This window comes from Cibotium barometz, chromosome 2 (assembly GCF_041138505.1).
Source record: "Cibotium barometz isolate CiBa-2024 chromosome 2, ASM4113850v1, whole genome shotgun sequence".
In the NCBI taxonomy this organism is placed as follows: domain Eukaryota; kingdom Viridiplantae; phylum Streptophyta; class Polypodiopsida; order Cyatheales; family Cibotiaceae; genus Cibotium; species Cibotium barometz.
This window is the reverse complement of record NC_141047.1, coordinates 33,686,804-33,707,874: the sequence shown is the minus strand read 5'-3', so window position 1 is coordinate 33,707,874 and position 21,071 is coordinate 33,686,804. Positions and strand designations below refer to the sequence as shown.

Genomic DNA, 21,071 nt, shown 5'->3' with positions numbered 1-21,071 from the left:
ACATCCTATCATACCACGTATCATTTGCCCACCACTTTAGTGTGTTTCTTTTCTTGTGAATCATAGTTCTACATAGCTTTTATGGGGCTTCTACACAAAATCATCTATGTGGATAGAACCTGTCAATTCAAGCTTGCTTAAACTATTGGTAAATTTCATATACTAAAGCACATTCCTTCATTGCCATGGATTCTTGTGAAATTGATTGATGTGAAGAAAAGTATATGCTAAGCTTGGTTGTAACGATAAGAGATAAAAATAGATAAATAGAATGATTATAATGAGAAAGGTATTAGATAGATAGAATGATTCTAATGAGAAAGGTATTAGTGTTTTATATAGGAATAGAAAGCGAACCTTTAAGGCATTAAATGAAGACTCGTACAATGAAGAAAAAATTACAATGACGAGAGTGTTGCGACAGTAGTAACAAGTTTTCATTTGGTAGTCAGTCAGTGATAGGAAGCTTTGATTGTAAGGGATTTTCAAATGATTGTGAACAGGGTTTGACACGATGATAGAAAAATTTCTTGTGCCTAGGTGACCTGCACGCTACAGCCAAGCCATACAACAAAAAATGCTTGGGAACAGCCAAGCCATACAACAAAAAATACTTTCCCAAGCGTGAAAACATTATACCTTCATTTCAAATTTCAAAAATCCTTTGTCTTCCTTTTCTCCCTATTGTTTGGCCACGTGGAGAGCGAGTAAGTTGTGTTTTGCTAGATTGTTCAACAAAGTTGTCCGGCCATGTGTGAAACGTCCAGCCTCTTGTGAAATGTTCAAAAAAAGAAGCATAATTTATATAGGTAGTGGTCAGTCTTCGCTTGATTAGCTTCCTATTACCGCATCCTGCAGACAGACCAGCATTACCGATCAGAAAAGAAGAAGGTTTCGAAAGCTCTGCTTCGCCTACGGTTAGCTCTTTTTCCCCCCTGTGCGACGCTCCGATCCACCAACGGACACCCCTGAGATCTAGGGTTAGGGTCAGGATTTCAAAGGTCTGCACATTCTAGGGTTAGGTTTGGATTTTTCTGTGTGGCACTCCTCCTATAAGAATGTATTTTGTTTTTTATTCTGCAGATTTTCTTATTGGCCATGGATGAAGAGTACGATGTGATCGTACTTGGCACCGGCTTGAAGGAATGCATTCTTAGCGGCCTGCTCTCTGTCGATGGCCTTAAGGTAAGCTCTAAGCACTATTGACAAAAGTTTATGTTTGTGAGAGGCAGTTTAGCCCATTGGCGTCCCGTTTTGATGTGCTTTTCAGTATTGAAAACTCCAGCTTTTGGATAGATCAAGGGAAGTAAACAAAGGCTTTGAGAAGTTTTTTAAAAAAAAGTTCAAAATTTTTAAGCTTAGATCACCACTTTTTTCAAAGCTATGAACATGTTCTTTTCAAGTATATATCGGGCTGATTACAGAAAGTTCCTGCTCCGTTTTGGTGGGTGGAGTCTTGGATGTACAGGATTCCCATCCATCCTTGATGGCCGGGTGGCTTGTATGGACACCCACTGTCGGGCAGGAAGATCTTTGTAACCAATCTTAGTTATTTTCCATTATTTGCTTCATGTGGAGTGTCTAGACCCAGTGGTCAATTTGTGCTTGAGTTTGTGAAGCCCATGTCTAGAAGACCTACACAGAAGCATGAATAGCAATAAAACATAAAAGCACAAGATTGATACAGCAGTTTTCTGAATGCTGCTTTTTTTGGGATTCAATATGACTTATCGTATGTTTTGGTTATTAAGGTCCTACACATGGATAGAAATGATTATTATGGAGGAGAGTCAGCATCCCTTAGTCTTACCCAGGTAATGATCCTACATGTTTATGTTCATCAAAAATTTAAAGGCTGCAAACTTTGCCTTAGAAGTGGGTTTTTTCTCATCGCATGTTTCTCTTGTGCAGCTTTGGTCCAAGTTTAGGGGCAGTGACAAACCTCCCACACATTTGGGTTCAAGTAGAGACTACAATGTGGACATGGTTCCCAAGGTTTGCCCTTTCATGTTTTCAAAAATCTGCTTGGGGGAGCTTTTTGTTTTTGTTTTTTATTGCAGAACTGTGCAAGTAGCGTGACAGCAGCATTGGTTTTGTGGAGAGTACTAGGATGCACTTCGAACTAAAGCTGATTGTGGGCTCTTATGATTTTTTTCTGTGCTTCCCAAAGCTATGCTCACTTATTATGTGCCAAACATGGCTCTGTGGCAGCCATGTTTGGCAAGGTAGACACATTGGCAGGTATGGTCACGGAAAACTATCAGTGAAGTGGAGTTGAATTAGGCCAAGTGATATGCTATTTGATGACTGTTTAATGCAGGGCTCTTAGAACTGGCAACAGTTCTACTGAGTCAATGGAAGTATGAAGGCAAGTAATGCAAAACATAAAGTAAGTCAAATAATGTAAGTTGGCTCACCTAGTCGGTCTTCTTTTGGAAGTCTATAACTAGAACCCACCTCTCCCATTCTACATGTCACTATTTGTGGGTTGGGGAAAAGAAATGTCAAACACCGAGCATTCGGCACATTGTCGTCAAATCTATAAAGCTCTTAACATTCTCCACATCATTGATGTGTCAAAGCATCTATTTCTCTTCCTGTCAACCATGATGGCACATAACATCCATGTGAAGGCCATTTCACTTGAGAAAATGGGTTGCTGCTATGTGGCCTCCCATCTTCTCCGATTGAGTGGCCTCATTAAGGCTGTTCTCTTTCTCTTCTACAAGCCTCTTGGAGTAAGGCTGGTGGTGACAGGGCATTTTCAGCCAAGGACAAGGGGAAAGTGAAGAGCTTTAAGCATGGAGGACACCAGCCCAACAAAGGCTGGTCATTGACAACCCTCTTGTGGAGGTGATACATGTGAAAAAGGGGATGCTAGCAAGCCCAAAAAGAAGGGCAAATGTCACTACTATCATAAGCCTGGCCACTACATAGATGAATGTAGAAAGTGGATGACAAAAGAGAAGAAAGATGCGGGTAATGCATCTTTATAGCTTACACTTCGAATGACAAATTAGAGTAGTCTGCTAATGTAGTCCATGAGGAGTGGACATTTGGTCACATGCAATGGTGACACACCAAGTGCAACAGAATAGGATTTGTCTTTGATTGCATTCCACAGTAAGGATGTCACTTGGTATTTTGATAGTGGTTAGCAAGTATGTATTTTAGCACTTGGTTTATGCTTCTAATGGCGGCATTGTATCATGTGCAGATCATTCTACTTATCCGGTGAAAGGTTTAGGCAAGGTTATGCTTGTTGCAACCAATGGTGCAAATGTATGCATGACAAATGTATTGTATGTTCCAGGGATGAAGGAAAATTTGCACTCTGTCTTAGTCGTAACCGATCAAGGTTAAATGGTTGAATTCACAGATAAGCTGGACAGCTATAACGAGTGTTCATATGATGCACATATAGTGGTTGCCCACATTTCTACTATGCATGAAGTATGGCATGCTCGCTTCGGGCATGTAAACTTTGGGAGTTTGATGCTTTTTCAGAAGCATTATATGGTTGACAATATTCTGTCTCGAGTCTCCAACAAGACATGTATGTGAGGTGTGTATCTTGGGAAAGATTCATCGCAAACCATTTCTCGAGGATGTTGCTGTTAGAGCTGAAAATAAATTACAGCTCATACATAGTGATGTATGTGGTCTGATGTGGACACCATTCATGGGGGGCATCTTTACTTTGTCACATTCATTGATGCAAGTGCAAGGCTTCACGGACAATATCCACGGTGAGAGCCAAGGTCAAGTCAGCACCTGTAGAAATCGGACGGTGCTAGTATTGAGGTGGGTGTCATAAGAGGAAATGAATCTAAAGCAGGTGGTGTTGAGGTCTTGTCTCTAAGCCTACAGAGTTGCCAGTCCATCGAGTTTGGGTCTGTCTAGGTGTTCCATGACTTTTGGTCTTTTGGTAACTTGGTAACACTCTTGTGTGTGATAGGTGAGCTTGTGCTCCACCTCTTAGATTGGTTTTGGTTGTGGATCATGTGGTCCCTGACTTCTTGGAAGAGGTTGACTAAGTCATTGGCTGCTAAGTGGTATTCCAAGAGCTTGGCGATCTTTGTGGCCTTCCTCTTCTTGGTGGGCGTGAGCAGCATTGTATCCGAGGAGGTATTTGAGGCTTCCTTTATGCAGCTACCCCATGATGATAGTGGAGGAGGCAAAGGGCTGGGCGGTGGGGAGGATTCTAGGAAAAATTGTCACGTGTATCCTGCACTTGGATGCTATGTAGACATATCTGAACAAGAAGGTGCAGGTCGTGGAGTGGAAACTGGTCTCATACGAGCCTAGTCCAGGACGAGTCAATCAGGGTTCCACTCTATGAGTTCGAGATTAGGTGTGCATTGTCTTGCACATGAAGCAGTGTCAGTTCGTACTGTGAGTCTCCCTCTGGAATGATGTTAGATGATCTGCTTGTTGGGTTTGCAATCGAGCACCAGGTGTTTGTAGAAGCATGTAGGAATTGCATGTACAAAAGGGGTCCAGCCCTTGGGGCTACCCTAGAGAGAGTATCATACTCTTGGATTGGGCTTGGGACAGGTTGTGTCACCCTAAGGGCGAGGAAGGCTCCAAGCCTTGCCCACCAGCCCATAGAAGGGCTGGGCAGGCTGTTGGCCAGCCCAAGGAGGCTTGGCCAGGCAGCTGACAGGCCTATGGGTTAGTCTAGTCAGGTGGCCAGGCCAAATGGCTGCCTAGTAGCTAGTCAGCCATGCATGGGGATTGTTGAGCAGCCTAGAGCATGTGCAATTGGCCAACAAGACAGCCAATGTGAAAACATTGGAAATAAATCATGTAATTATAGTCGTGGAGAGACTTTAGAACCAGCCGACTTGCTCATGAAAAGGGTATAAATACCCAAGTTAGAATTTAGTCGATTCATCTCATTATTCAATGGGAAGTGCGTAAGTTTGAGTTAGTCACCTTTGAATATGCACTTTCGCTTGCGCAAAGTGCTGAAATGAATGAAATGAAGTACAATGGCAGAAAGCCCAAGACTTCCCAGCTTGCCACTCCCAAGGCAACCGCCTCGCGGGGAGGGAGGGGAGGAGGCAGAAGCAGACGAGGTCTTCCCTAGAACAGAGCATGACAACCTCTGGTTCCAAGAACTGGACTAATGCGACTAAGCTTACTCCAAACCAAAAAGCTCAGGTAAGTAAGACCAGTGGGAAACTGAGTGCTGTGGAGACAACTCAGTACAAGGAGGGTAGGTGTTTCTTTTGTCACACAAAAGGACACACTTCTTAGGATTGTCCGAAGAAGACTACCACTCCGTTGATAATCACCCCGACCTCCACAGCTTCCGTGATGAGCCTAACTCCCATAGTTATCCGAGCGGCTGTCCCTAGTTCTTTGGATCCTAGTTTTTTGGTTGGTGCTATCGTTAGCCAGGAGCTTGGAGACTAGGAGTATGAGCGCAATGAATTACTTGAGACCTTTGGCTACATAGGTGGCCAGAGAGCGTCTTGTTTGATAGCGGCAACACGAAGGATGTGGTCACGGAACCAGACGCCCGGTAAGCCTGTTTCGTCCCGACTTCGGTAGACAAGAAAGTTGAGAGATTTAGCATAGGAATGATGACAAGCATCAAGGTTGAAGCTCAAGGTGCTAAATTAGTGATTCAGGGCATAGAGTTTGTGCAAGATTTTATGGTTGCTCCTCTTGTAGGAGCAGACATAATTTTGGAAATTTAGTGGTTTCACAAGTTCTAGCTAGATATTGGTTAGGACAAGCACACTTTTTGGATTATCCGAAATGTGTCCAAAGTCCCAGTGACCATTAAGTGTGAGCTAGGAATTCCGAACTTTCCTCTCATAAGCCACTTGCAGGCTAAACAAGAAATCAAGAAATGCACACAATGCACGATGATATACATCCAAATTTCAGACTGCCTTGACGGTGGCCAGTGCTTCAGAGAAGTACAAGGCTCTCTATGAAAAGTTTCAAAAGATTTTTCTTCGGGACGATCTTCTTTCCCAGCTCTCCTTGTCTAGACCTAAGGGCCACAAGATAGACCTCCTTCCAGGCTCGGATCTCTCGACCAAGTTTCCGTACCGCTTGTCCAAGGCAATAAAATTGGAGTTGGATCTCCAACTCCAGGAACTATTGCAATTTGGCTTCATACGCCCTAGTGTCTCACCATTTGTAGCATCAATTCTATTTGTCAGGAAGAAAGATGGTTCTTCTTGATTGTGTGTCGACTATCGTGTGCACTCAATAATCTGACTATCAAAGTTAAGGTCCTGATGCCTTGGATAGATTATATTCTCAAGAGGCAGAATGGGGCTAAGGTGGTCTTGAAACTAGACTAGAAGAGTGGTACCATTAGGTGAGGATTGTTGAGCACATTCCCGAGACAGTCTTCCGTACGGAACGGGCTCACTATGAATTTGTGGTCATGTCTTTTGGCTTGATGAATGTCCCAGATACATTCAACTGCATGATGGTGCGTGTTTTCAGGAACTTGATTGGACAATGTGTTCATATTTTTGGATGATATACCGGTATTTTCAGCTACGGTTGAGTAGCATGACATTGATGTGGAAAAAGTCTTGTAGTTTTTGGTGGAAAGCAATAAGCTTTATGTCAATGAGAAGAAGTGGGAATTTTATTTGTTCGAGGTTCACTACCTAGGATACATAATTAGTGCTGAGGGCATCCGACTTGATCCGGCCAAGGTGGTTGAGATTGTCAATTGGGAAATACCACAGACCGCATATAACATTAGATCCTTTGTGGATATATATGGCAGACATACTCCACCCACATAGATAGATTCTCTGACCTCGGCGGATCTCACCAATCTGCCAAAGGGTGTCAAGACTAGAAGGCAACGGATCCGAATGACTCTACATGCGTTGGAGGCATTCAAGAACCTCAAGGTGGCTTTGTTAGAAGTACCTTGTCTAGTGCTTGCCTTGTGGGACCAACCGTTCCAAGTAATCACCAATGCGAGTAACATCACGATTGGAGGTGTGTTACAATAGAATGGCCATCCAGTAGTTTATATGTCTCGTAAGTTACTACACGTCGCGAGAAAGAATTACTCGGTCTACGATCGAGAACTCTCAGTAATTATTCAAGCCTTGAAACATTGGAAACATTTTCTTTATGGTTGTGAATTTCAGGTTCACACTGATCATCAGCCATTACGTTGGATTCAGACTATGCCAAATGCATATTGGAGTGACCGTCAGCATTGTTGCAGCCAAATCTGAAGGAGAAAGCACAGGCGGAAGCATAAACAATAAACATATGAGAGAGTGCAAAGGAGATAGAGAGAGTTGGATAAGATCACCTTTTATAATAGCAGTAAAGCTTTACAATGGCAATGGCCAGCAATTGAATGTTGAACTATGTGTAAGTGGATTGGATGAAGAAGTGAATAAAGAGAAACTGCTTATATAGTGTCTCAGTGAGCTGGGCGACTGCCTCTAGGGCTGGCCGACTACTCATAGGACAAATAAATAGGAGATATAATAAAATGTCAGATAAATAGTAAAGCCCCAGAACACTGAGATGCACAATTCTAACATCCCCTCTCTAGCTCATAGTGTGCAAGAGTCGGAAGAAGATAAGTTGATGAAGATGCAATCATGGACCCTCCAGCACCGCGAATACTAGAATCACCTCGGAGAGAGCATCCACCGACCTGTTTCCTCCAAACAAGATGCCACCACGAACAGCAAGGAACTTTGCTTGGCCACGAATTCCTACACAAGTGTGCAGTGAACTGTGAACTCCAAAAATAGATGATGAGCTGCTGGACACACCGTGCCCATTATCCCCAACAGTGGACGGAACACATCACGTCCTAAAAGCCTCAAACAATGAACTTGGAATAGATCCAGTTCATAATCTCTGCGGTACCAAAGATAACCATGTCTTGCCAGATATCTAAGGCTTGGAACTGCGAATCATGGTCGCATGCACCAGTGAGTGGAGCTGTAAGCAGTCCCCTCTCGTCCACAAGACTCTTTTGGTTGGAAGCACATGGGGGGGGGGGGGAATTGCATGTGTACTAGAGAAGCACACCATCTGGGGTCTCTTGAGTCGGAAGCGCCCTGGGAACCCTAGAAGTGGTACTAGAATCTGTATCACTATCTTGTGTCATGTCTTTGTCTTTTCGCTGAGATGAAGGCTTGCCCTTCGTTTTGTCCTTCTTGGACAAACAATCCTTAGACAGATGTCCTCTTTTCCCGCAAGAGAAGCAGCGACTCCGACCTTTCTTTTGAACTGAGGAAAGTGCCTGGTCGGAATTGTTGACCGACACCTTCAACTTACCCTGTGAGATGAGAACGGACGACTCCTCCAAAAGTAGGGACACCTTCAACTTAGATGTTCTCTTTTCCCACAAGAGAAGCAGCGACTCCGACCTTCCTTTTGAAATGAGGAAAGTGCCTGGTCGGAATTGTTGACTGACACCTTCAACTTACCCTGTGAGATGAGAACGGACTCCTTCTCCAAACGTAGGGAGCTAAGATCATAAAAAATCCAACTGAGTGGATGTGACCTGGCACTGTAAAGATCAAGAAATAACATCATAGTCCAGAGGAAGCTTGGTGAGGACAAGAGCAGCCAGTTGAGAAGAGGACAAAGCAACACCCAAAGCCAGTAATTGGTGATGGATAACCTTGGTCTCCATTAGAAAAGATTGCATTGAATTGCCTTCAGGAAATAACAAACCGTAGAGCTACCCCTGCAAGGTAACTGCCCTCATCGATGAATCTCGAGCAAAGAGATCCTCCAATTTTGACCATACTTGATGAGCACTGGAGAGAGTTTGCAGTGTTGGTGAGACCTCCTCGGTGATGGTCTGCACAAGCACAAAATGCGCCTTCGAGTCTCGATTCTCCTAGTCTTGTAATTCCACAGCAAATTCATCCTCCTGATCTTGAGTCCATTGCCTAGAGTTTTGAGGATGCTCGGGCTTCCTTTCAGTGCCCTGAACAATGTTCCACAGACCCTTGTGGATGAACTAGACCCGCATCCGAAGCTTCCAATGAGCGTGGTTGGGTCCTTTCAACTTGTCATCTTTGTTCGTTAGGGGGGGAGCCGTAGCTATCTTTTTGGCTATTTTTCTTGTGCATGTCTATGTAGGATTAATGTTATCACAAGGGCTTAAAGCCAAATCCTAAAGTATTATTCAATATGTTATGCATTGTTCTATTGGAAGAATGTTCTATCCAAATGAATTTTTAATATCAAGGATTCTGTATATGGCCAAGTGGAGCTGTTTTATGCAGTGGATTTGTTTTGACTTAGTTATCTTTCTCATACCTTGGCTATATCTACAGTATTTGTTATACTATTTTCCTTGCGAATTGGCTTGGGTGTATGGTTTTGGGATTGGATATTGACCTGAGAGTTTCACTTAAGCAAGGCTTGTGTAAGACTGGGTACTACTCCGAGAGGCTCCACAGCCAATGTTATCCTTCACTGATGTGATCAGTGAGTACTGACATGATCAGTAACTTTGACATGTGACTTGAGCCCATCTCTTTTTCTGCAAGAGTGTGATAGATGTTCACTTGGGAGTTAACTGGTATATAGTCGCTGTTTATGGCTGGATGGCCTTCATTTGAGAACTCTAGTATGACTAGATCTGGGCTTATCCTTTTGGATGAGAACAACCTTGCTTTCTCGCAAGGGACCTGTCCATAGTTGTGGTGAACTATTTAAAAAGGCCGGGAAGATGTCACCAGCCTAGACATTTCCCAGTATGAAAGGGATTTGGTGGACTCCAAGATGTCCAAATATTCGGAAAGAACAAGCTTTGGGAATGGGGGATTATCCTGGAATACAAAGGATCACACTCCTAAAATTTAGGAGAGTTGTTATTTTTGGCCCGACTCCAATTGAAATTTTGTTCGCATCATTACGTCTGGAATTGAGGAGATACCAAGAGTTGCCAAAGTACCTATGACAAATGGGCTACTAGTTGGAATATTTTTAGAGATAAAGATTATGGGAGAACCCATCTCTTAGATTGGGACATGTGGCAAGAAAGTGGATCAAAGTGAGACAAGTGGCCTCACACTTGTCATCATAGCCTTCTCTTTTCATTTTCACTCATGGGAGCCCTAAATCTATAAATTGGAGCCTTGTCTCTTCATTTGAAGGAGGCTCTCTTGTTGCACACTAGCCTCTACCACCATTATAGGCTGCCCTAATGATGGCTACTCTCTTTCTCTCTCTCTTGAAGGCTGCCTATGAAGAACACCGGCTGTTGGGGACTGTTTTGGAGGTTTCCATCGTGAAGAAATACTGAAGGCAAGGGTATTTAATCATTTTATTATGATTTCTAGCCATTGTACTTGTTGTACCAGTCCTTGTACTTGTTGTACTAGTCATTGTACCTACGGTACCAGCCATTGTATCTATTGTACCAACCATTGTACATGTGAGTGGAGGGCTGTACCTACTGTTTAAGAATCTGTAGCTGCTGTACCGGCCCTATTGGTGTTGCCCAACTTTTTCATGGTGAGTATATTATTTGCTTCAGCTGAGTTTTTCACATATGGCATCTTGAAAACCCGTGGTGATGGGGGAGATTAGTACCCTCACGGGAAGAGGTGATTTACATAGTCATGGTATTTAGGGGCTTCTTCTGATGATAGCACGTGTGTTTGGTCAAATGATGGTTGCATATGGATAATCCGGCATCTCCCGTGGGGAGAGTAAGACCATCAAAGCTTGTACATGACATTATTCTCCTTGGGTAATAAAATACTCGGGGGGGGGGGGTCGGCCCAGTCCGGCCTCTATGCGGTGTCACATGTGCAAGCTCCATTTTCAGCATTTATGGATGTTTTGTCCAGCTTTTATGTTTTATGCAAAGTGATGATGGATGTGTGTTAAGGGTGTGGCTGATTTTAGTGTTTAATTGCACTAATGATCAAGTGTTTTGCAAAACCCCTGGGCACCTTGGAAGTTAGAGTCATGCTTGCATAATCATGGTACCAAGCCAATAGAGATGTTCTTCTTTGTCATCATTAGGGTAAACATGTGGGATTCATCAAAAGAATGAAGTTCTCCTTGCTAGATTTATTTTGTACAAAAGTTTATGGAAACTTTTATATGAAATAGAAGCGTAAAAATCGTCAATGCTTTGTATTTTACCATTTTGTGAAATAATGGGTTTTTTGTTTCCCCAACAAACTGCACCATGACAGAAATGCTTATTACCATCTTTCTTCTTTGATAGAAGAACGGGTGTCCCATGGAGTTTTACTCGATTGAACAAAGCCTTTATTGAGATTCTAGCTATCTCGTTCTCTTTCCTCTGGCTAATCCGATATAGTTGTCAATTGAGGGGATGGCTTCTAACTCAATCCCATGGTTTAATGTTCTTGTCAGACACCATCGAGTAACTCACTAGAAAATACATCACAATACTGGCACAAAATTTGATCCACAAGTTAATATTTTGTACTTATTTCATTATAAGCAAGTGAATTGCATTCACAAGAAGACATCTTAAAGAATTTCACTATTAAAAAAATCATTGAAACGACACAACAATACACTTCTTGGTTCAAAAAGAGTTTCATGTATTTCCTCGGCCAAAGCTTGAGTAACATGTACATCCAATATAGATCATCGACGGACATTATCTGGGATTACCAAAAACTGATAATCTAACATCATCATCTTGCTCCTCTCAAAAAACTAGGACATTCCTAGAATAACATCAATTGAATCCAAGTTCATGACAGTATTCTTGTATTTGGACCTCTAGCATAGGCATTGTTGGGTCCTATACTTCCGCAACCCCACCCTTGGCAAGTTTGACCACATAGTGATGGTCACTTGCCATTGTGGGTAGTTGGAGTGTTTGCACCAAACGCGAAGAAATAAAATTGTGAGTAGAGACGTTGTCAAACAAAACCTGCACCCTATGTTGCCTATAGATTACTCAACTTGGAGATCATGCGGACCAAAGGCAGATTTACTAATTGGACAACATAAAGTTAGGCATGTTAACCTTGGGATGTAGAGCGTGTTCCTCCACAGCAGCAGCTGCTGAAGGCGCTTCTCCTCACAGGAGGGTGGTTCTTGAAAGAAGAAGGAAGAAGGGCCTCCCAAACATGGAAGAGACTTGCAACTCCATCCTGTAGTGCATATGCCCATATGGATCACCAACCCCCGTTTTACCAAATTTGATGCACTCTTGCAGACCAGCTAATTGAGTCATCTAGTTCTGCAGTTGGGCATCGAGTTCCTGCCGGAGAGCCATAATGCGCTGTGCGAGCATTTGGGAAAAAGCTATTTGTTTTGACAACATATGGGTCATTGCTGGCAGCTGATCCTCTAAAGTTGTGATGGGAAACTGAATATTAGAACTTACACCCCCTTCCTCTTTCCCCCTCTTTGGCCTGCAGCCAAAAAAAAGCCGATTCTCCCCAAACCTGAGTTATGCTCTCCTCCCTGATCAGGAAGCAGACAACACATGCAGGTTGTTCGAGAAAATTTCTCAAATATCCTAGGCCAAATTGACAAAACCCTAATATACCTATCTGATAAACAAGAGAATATCAGGCCTATGTGATGGAAGCATGTCGTGGCTTCGAAGAGCCTCTCTGATGTGTATCTGTGTTGGGTGGAGGGTTGTGATGCTTATCAGGCCTATGTGATGGAAGCATGCCATGGCTTCGAAGAGCCTCTTGGATGTGTATCTGTGTTGGGTGGAGGGTTGTGATGCTTTGGGTCGGGGGCATCTTGCCCACAAAGTAGATTGAGCTCCATCACTCAGCAGTGAGTCCTCTAGGGTGCGGGGCCAGACTGCTAGTGCAGGTGGTGGGCCCTGATGCGGAGGCATGCAGGCTAAAGAAATCTGTAATGACCCTTTGAGAAGTATCATGTCGGGTTTGCCTCTCGGTATGTTGTCTCAATACCACATTCCTATTACGCTTGAGCTCCAACAAGTTCATGCTGGCCCCTGGGGCATCTGTGATCATCATACTGCATCACCCATGTGAGTCGGACAAACCCCTCTCGGAAGAGACGATAGAATCTCCTCCGTATCTCATAGTAGGCTGGGCATCTAAGCATGTAGTGCACTGGATCTGTGGTATGAGAGCAGGAGACCCATGAGGTAGTCCACTGTGATAGTTCCCCATGTGGGAAGCATGCGAGGCTGTTTGACTGTGGCCATCATGTCATCTTGTTGTATATAACCAGTTCATGGCATGCAGCATTCTCCCACCTCTAGGAAGTGCGTACCATAAGCTGCAACACCCCCTTCATCTTTGATGCTGTTCCTCTGTAAAGTTCAGCCAAATCAATCTCTGACAATGTGACATCATGGAAATCATACATTCGCACTTGCCTGCCTGCTGTCCAGGCATTAAAGTCCCCTAGTAAGAGTATGTCGTCCACAAATAGAGGTGCGTATGGGGATTCCCCACTTTCTGTCTCACTGCATGCAAACCTATAGTTCTCTTGTGGGAAGTAGCATACGGCAATATGTGCAAATCTCATGCCAAGCCTGGCAAGTTGTATCCAGATAAACCATGCTTCCACATCCCGTCTTTCCACTTTGAGCATCTAATGCATATGGTGCCTAAAGTGGCATGCCACCCCACTAGACATGCACACCTCTAGTGGTGCGTGTTTGTTTCCTGAAGGCTGATTCCCATTCGTATCTTGTGACATCACGTAACCCTCTTTCAGGGCTTTGGTGAGAAAAACTACATCTCTATCTTTGGATATCTCCTTAAATCCCCTATATCTGACCAAAGAGTTCCACTTCTATTCCAAACTGCCATTTCCGAGGCATCTTTGGGTCTCAGAGGCCCCACGCCATCATGCGGGGCATCTTATCTGTGATGATCGGCTGTCTATCATGGTATATTGCCCACTTGCCTGCTTTCCTAGCTTCCTTGGCCATGCCATTTCGCCGGCGTTCCACCGGGAATGGTATGAGGTCGTCTCTGAGATATATTTTGGTGGCCCAAAGGTCAACCCTCTTTCTTAGCTTCCTGGTCTCCAAAACTGAAGATGAGGGGCTGTTCCCTCTTGATTTCACGGCTGGGCTGTAGCCTGTGGCTCCCTCTTTCTAACCGCCCGCCAAGCATTAATGAATTGGGTGCCCGTGATCCCCATTTTTTTGCATGGAGCAATCCCATCAGCTTTTTTTTTTTGTGTGTGTGTGAGAGAGAGAGAGAGAGAGAGAGAGAGAGAGAGAGAGAGAGAGAGAGAGAGAGAGGAAGGATAGCTTGCACTTGCCACTGTTAAGATTTCTTGAATGCCAAAGACGGGTGGTAACTGAAATCCTTATTGCCTTTCATCTATAATAGTAATGTCTTTGATTGTGGATATTTTCTATCTTGCTTTGGTTAGACATATTAAAGCGTTTATGGACTACCTTATTAAAGAAGATTTCATGCTTTGCAGTTTATGATGGCCAATGGAGCTCTTGTCCGTGTATTAATACACACAGACGTAACAAAATATTTAATGTTTAAAGCAGTTGATGGAAGCTGTGTCTTCAACAAGGGGAAGGTATTAGTTGATACTAAATCCAATGTGGACAGACGTTTCATGTTGAAAAGTTTTTTTTTCAATACCTGATGGTCATGGATTGCTAGCTTTTCTGAAGTGGATCTGATGTAGGCTTTGCCATTACAGAACCGGGTTTTTCTTGCTTAGTTTAAAGGATTCAAAGGCACCTCTACCCATGTACTCATCCTTGAATGGGCCTGTTATTCATGTCTTTGCTCATTCTAGGGTTGGGGGATCAGATGGAGAAAAATTACCAGTTTCTCATGCATTACATACAGACTTGATGGGTGGGATTAGGAGATGGGTGTAGATCTTGTACAAAGCGTCTGAATGTACTCTAGTTTTATAAGTAAAATTATTTTGTGATTTTCCCTTGAATTTGTGCAGATACACAAGGTTCCTGCAACAGATGTAGAAGCCTTGAAGTCTCCTTTGATGGGCCTTTTTGAGAAGCGGCGTGCCCGGAAATTTATCATTTATGTCCAAGATTATGTGGAAAATGATCCAAAAACTCATGAGGGCTTAGATCTTACGAGGGTTACTCCAAGGGAGATTTATGGGTAATACTTTCACCTTTTACACTGGCTCATTCAGTTTGGTTAGGGCCAGTAGCTATGCCTTTGTAATGTAATACTTTTCTTTTACTGAGTGCTGTCTTATGCTATTCCAATGCCAATGGACAACAATAGTGTGTAGCTAGATATACTTTAAACACCCTTCACGAACATTACGATTAAGCGTCTTGATATTATGTTGTTTTTTTCTTAAACAGGAAGTATGGGTTAGATGAGAACACCATTGATTTCATTGGACATGCTTTAGCATTGCACCGGGATGATGCTTATCTTGATGAACCTGCTTTCGAGTTTGTGAAAAAAATTAAGGTACATGTTGCTGCCCTGAAAGCTGCAATAGGCTTGTAAGCTACGTTGGACCCCCATGCCTGCTCCATTTTGATGTTTTCTGTTTTTTCCAGCTTTACTCTGAATCATTAGCCCGGTTTCAAGGGGGCTCGCCTTATATATACCCTTTGTATGGGCTTGGTGAATTGCCACAGGTGATCATTTGTTTTTAGAATACTGTTGCCTTCTGTTTGCCTTTTCTTATCGTATAGCTGAAAGGCTTCTTGGACAACCTGGTTTTGTGCAGGGTTTTGCACGATTGAGTGCTGTGTATGGAGGCACCTACATGCTATCAAAACCTGAGTGCAAGGTAACTTTTTCAAAACAAGAACAGTTTATTGATGAAGCCCTTCACCTGTTTACCACATGATCGAACTTCTTCAATTGATGCAGGTGGAGTTTGATGAGGAAGGGAAAGTGTGTGGTGTCACATCAGAAGGGGAGACTGCAAGGACTAAGAAAGTTGTTTGTGATCCATCATACCTTCCAAACAAGGTATGGTCACCCTATTGTTGGAGCAATGGCCTCCAAAGGCTGCCCTCCTCCCCGATGCCTTAGTGACTGTCAGGTTTGTCAGAGGAAAAATCGGGAGGGGGTGGTGGGGTCCTTTCATCAGTGGGACTTATTTTCTCATTTGTGGAACTGCATGTGTGATGTTAATCTGGGTTTTAATAACATGATTCCTTTTTTGAAGTTGAGACTGGATTGTCATTACGATCTGTCATGAGATGACTTGAAGTGTGAGCATGAATTGCCCTGCAGTCAAGGGAAGATTTTATGGCACTGCCTTTTACAGGTGAAGAAAGTAGGAAAAGTCGCTCGAGCAATCTGCATAATGAGTCATCCAATCCCAAACACCAACGATTCACAATCAGTACAAATCATTTTGCCACAGAAGCAGCTGGGCCGGAAGTCTGACATGTATGTGTTAAGTCCACATGTTTGTACCATGCAATTCTTACTGTTGTGATTTAATTCTGAAGCGAGGCTGCTGCTTGCCCATGCCTCTGTAGGTATGTATTCTGCTGCTCGTACTCACATAATGTGGCCCCGAAGGGTAAGTTTATTGCTTTTGTTTCAACCGAAGCTGAAACAGACAGGCCTGAGGCAGAACTGCAGCCAGGGATTAACCTCTTGGGACCTGTTGATGAGATATTCTTTGACACCTATGATAGATTTGCACCAGTAAATGAGCCTTCACTGGATAACTGCTTCATATCCAGAGTAAGCCATTTGTTCGCCTTTGAATGATTTATATATAATTGTTCTTATATAGGTGTGGGCCTGCAGTTGTGAGTGTGGAAAAGGGACCTAACACTTCACTGTTTTTCATGAACCAGAGCTATGATGCTACCACCCATTTTGAGACGACTGTGCAGGATGTATTGGCAATGTATACATCTATAACTGGGAAGGTAAATTTGTTGTTTTATAATTCATTGGAAATTTTTTCTGCCTCTTTTTATTTTAAAGATGTCTGCGAGTGCATGCATGTATATGTATGTTTGTACATGCATGCATTATATATGTATGTAATTATGTATGCATATTGCACGGATACACTATACCTACTTAATGACGGTTTGTGACAGGTTCTGGACTTGAGTGTTGATTTGAGCGCGGCGAGTGCTGCTGAGGAGTGACTGGGAGAAATTCATATGCCGATATCTTCGATCCATGTTGGTTTTGGACTCCTTTTAAGGATGCATGTTGCGTATGTTTTTGTCTACATAATGTGAATACCATACCATGTCAACTGTTAAGCTTCATTCTATTTTTAATCACATGTTTGAATGCCAAGAAGTTGGTTTATGTCCTATGAGTTTCAAGCTGCTTATCTGAGTCATACCTTACATGTTAATGGTTGAGCTTCATTCTATTTTTATTCACATGTTTCAATGCTAAGAAGTGTTGGTGTATGTGCCACAAGTTGCAAGCTGCCTTCTTGACCCTTTTGGTTACATGCTTGAGTTTAGTTTGTCACGATGTTTGACATTGGAGTTATCTATGATGTGCAAGCTGCCTTCTTGAGTTTTATTGGTTACATGATTGAGTTTAGTTTGTCACGATGTTTGACATTGGATTTATCTATGATGTGCAAGCTGCCTTCTTGAGTTTTATTGGTTACATGCTTGGGTTTTAATTTGTCATTGTGTTTGGAGAAGAGTGAGTTTGTTATGATGTTGGCATTTATGTATAATTTGCTTAGAACAGTAGCAAGGAAGAGAGACCTTTTGGAGAAAAGTGAGTTTGTCATGATGTTGACATATATCTATGAAATTGCTGACAACAGAAGCATTGCAAATATACCTTTTGGTTTCAATACCGAGGGTTTTAGTTCACTGACTGTTTATGCAGTCATCTGTGCTGTGGTGAATGGTTACTTCCTTGCAGTAGTGGCTTTTCTTGAGCTTTCTCTTTGGGTCTGGATACATACCCCCTACCATAGCGTGCTTGCCCATGTATGGTATGATTTGCATGCAATTATGTGCCTCAAAGCTGTCCTGTTCTTGTCCTTTGTCTGTCCGGGATAATAGATCTATGTGTTGTTTTCCAATCTGTTTCATGTATGGGGTGTTGGTCATGACCACTCCCGGCTAGATCAGGTGCGAACACAGCTTACTCATGGGCACTTTTTCCTTGTGACTGGACATAGGTTTTTTCCTCGTGTGAACACACTTATGTGTGTTGGGCACCTTGCCCTAGGCTGGTTTATGTACTCACATTGTACTTTCATATTACAAAGGAGTACATCTTTTCTAGCACTCATGTTTCTCTGTGCTTGAGGTTGTGTGTGTGTATGCATGCAGGAGCCAACTTCCCTCCTACCCAACATTGGTATCAGAGCTTAGCTAGGGTTAGCATTAGGGTTTGCCCCTTGTTGCCCGTCAGAGCTTGAGTCTATTGCACACATTTGGGAATTAGGGTTTTGTTGCATTAGGGTTAGGGTTAGGGTTTTGCCTTCAGTCGCCTTGTAGCCACCTTGTCGTCGACGTCAACTGCCTCTGCACGTCGTCGCTACTCTGTCCGTATGTCGTACTGTACGGCCCTTCTGCCACCCTCAATTGCACCACGTCGTCGTCGTTGCCCTTGTGCGTTGACGTCGTCGTCGATTGTATTGTCGTCATCGCCATCGTCGGTTGTACCTGCGTCTCGACTAGTTCGGGTGTGAACACAGCTTACGCACGGGCAGTTTTTCCCTGTGATTGGACAGGTTTTTTTCTCGTGAACACACTTATGTGTGTTGGGCACCTTGCCCTAGGCTACTTTATGTACTCACATTGTACTTTCATATCATAAAGGAGTACATCTTTTCCAGCACTCACGTTTCTTTGTGCTTGAGGTTTTGTGTGTGTGTGTGTGTGTGTGTACAGGCTAGCTTTCCTCCTACCCAACATGGGGTGCATCTTAGATGTCTCTAGTTTCCCTACATGAAGTGTTATTTGGCATGACGTACTTAGGTTTTGGACTTCAAGACTTTTTTTTGGTCTCGATGGTAATAAACATGAAATCTAAAAATAAGGTTTTGGTCAAAATACATGGCTTTTGAAAAATTTCAGATGAGAGCTTTGAAAGCTCAGTTAGAAGGTTTATATCATGGCCATGTTTGGAGTCAAATGTTTGGGACAAATGGTAGTAGACAAGCGATTTAAAAATGTGGGTACGTGTCTGAAGGTTAGATGGGTTAGCAAGGGTGTTTCTTTGGAAGTTCACATGTGCTATTCCTTTGGCCTTTTGCATTAGTAAAGGTCAAAATGTAGGAGTGCACCAATGGAAACACCATCATCAACTTTGCGTCGTATGCGTTAAAGTTTATAGATCACATTTGAGGGGTATCACGGGCATTTTGAGATTGTTAGGGGCCTTTATGAGATATCTTCGTTATAAACAAGACTAGTTATGCACCCATGTGCGGCTGAAGCATTGCCCCCACCTATGCAGAGTTTGCCTCTTTGTACACCCTTGCCATGTGGCTAGAGGAGGAGGAGAGGAAATGGTTTTAGAGGAGATTAGAGGAGATGCTAGAGAGTGAAGAGAGTGAAATGTGACAAAGGGGGAAAACTTGTGTGTGATAGAATAGATAATTATTAAGGGAAACAATGAGGAACTGTGGTCAAAGATTTACCCATCAAGGATCATTATTTTTTAAACGTCTCATCATTCTTTTCAAGTATATCACTTAGATTTGAAACCTTGTGTTTCTCCCCTTTTGTGAATTTCCTTTCACATGTTCCTTCTCATAGCTTAATAACGCCAACCTCAACACCATTCTCAAGCTCTTCATTCTTTCTCTCTTCCCTTCTCTAAAGTTTTATTATCTTGACATTATTATTTTTTGAGTTTCCTTAATCTACTCACCCACACATGGGTGGGCCTCCCTACACCCCCTTACGCATTGATGTCGTAGCTACACACAATAAAATTTGAACTTGAGACCTTCCCTTTGCTTTTGAAGTGTCACCACTACCTGTTTCCTCATTTTTTGTGTTTTTCATTATCCCTCTAAGCTCTTTTCAACATATGAGGGCTTTTTATTGCTTATCACCTCTCTTAAGCACTATCTCACCTCTCTAAGCTCTTTTCAACATATGAGGGCTTTTTATTGCTTATCACCTCTCTTAAGCACTATCTCAAATGCCCATCATATTGAAGTACTCTATTAGATATCTAAGCCTACCGCCCCTAGAAGTTCTTTTGTTGCTCATCCTTGATTTGAGTACACGTTGAACATTTACATGCCATTTTCTCTCCTTGCATGTCTAAAAATCAAGGATTCAACCCTTCTAAGGATTGTATAGTAATCCACATTAGCTTGCTAAACTCTTGAGGAATCATTACTTCAAATATTGCTTGAGAACATAGAGCCAATAAAGACATTGGACCTTCTACTAGCACGTGGGGGCATTATTCAAGCTTTTGTCGATTTGAGAAGAGAAACAAGTAGGAGAGAAGGGTATAAGTTAAGCTCCGCATGTAGATTTTTGGGAGTTGTTGTATGTTAAAGAAAAACATGTGAGCTTAATTTTCTACGATGCCTCTTCCTTTCATCTCAACTAGGGTACATGCTACGGATGGTACATGCTACTCCATGCTACATATTCGAACATGCTACTCTAGGGCCCAAGCTACATATTCGAAGTTCATCTCGATGACACTAAAATTTCAAAAAAAAAAGCACACAAGGTGAACTTCATAGAGGCATGGGTGCTCGAAATATGTAGTAAGAGAGTTCCTTACATCTGGATCATTTAATAAACCTTGGAATCCTAGATCAAATGATTTACTAACTGATTTTTATTTACACATTACTATATCATAAATCTAGATCACTTAATAAACCTTGGTATAGGTAATGTAGGATTGCAAGATGAGGGAAATCTTCCTTCTCCAAGAGTGAGAAATCATGGATGCTTCTTGATCATGCAAGTAAGTTGCCTCAAGGTAAAGCAGTTATTGAAAATGAGCTGGTGAAGGAGAAATGGGTAGGACTTGCCTTTCAAAAGTAGAAGGAACAAATGTACAAAGAAAACTAGAAGAAGAGAAGGGCAAGGGGCTTCTCCCATAGTTACATGTCCACCTCTTGAATGTCATATTGGATAGTGAAGAGTTCCTATTCCTAAGGGCAAGGGGCTTCTCCCATAGTTACAT

The 21,071-nt window shown here is 42.7% G+C and overlaps 1 protein-coding gene across 2 annotated transcripts; it reads left to right on the top strand.

Moving 5' to 3' along the window:
- Window positions 1-783: 783 nt before the first annotated feature.
- LOC147640968 (guanosine nucleotide diphosphate dissociation inhibitor 1-like) lies at window positions 784-17,239 on the top strand. Of its 2 annotated transcripts, none has more exons than XM_086816917.1 (14): window positions 784-917; window positions 1,084-1,185; window positions 1,752-1,814; window positions 1,912-1,995; window positions 14,413-14,520; window positions 14,908-15,080; window positions 15,293-15,404; window positions 15,497-15,577; window positions 15,670-15,732; window positions 15,816-15,917; window positions 16,219-16,343; window positions 16,436-16,646; window positions 16,763-16,837; window positions 17,015-17,239. In XM_086816917.1, the coding sequence occupies exons 2-14, from the start codon at window positions 1,099-1,101 to the stop codon at window positions 17,063-17,065; spliced, it is 1,335 nt and encodes a 444-aa protein (XP_086673043.1). In that variant the 5' UTR covers window positions 784-917; window positions 1,084-1,098; the 3' UTR covers window positions 17,066-17,239. The 2 variants fall into 2 exon arrangements, with proteins under 2 accessions (XP_086673043.1, XP_086673048.1); XM_086816922.1 differs by having other exon boundaries at window positions 824-1,001.
- The last annotated feature ends 3,832 nt before the right edge of the window (window positions 17,240-21,071 follow it).

Bases quoted from the DNA above. Each gene is read 5' to 3' on its own strand.
- LOC147640968 (XM_086816917.1), top strand. From the start codon at position 1,099: ATGGATGAAGAGTACGATGTGATCGTACTTGGCACCGGCTTGAAGGAA. The intron at 1,186-1,751 runs GTAAGCTCTAAG...TTGGTTATTAAG, and splicing joins TCTCTGTCGATGGCCTTAAG to GTCCTACACATGGATAGAAA. The intron at 15,081-15,292 runs GTAATACTTTCA...TTTCTTAAACAG, and splicing joins ACTCCAAGGGAGATTTATGG to GAAGTATGGGTTAGATGAGA.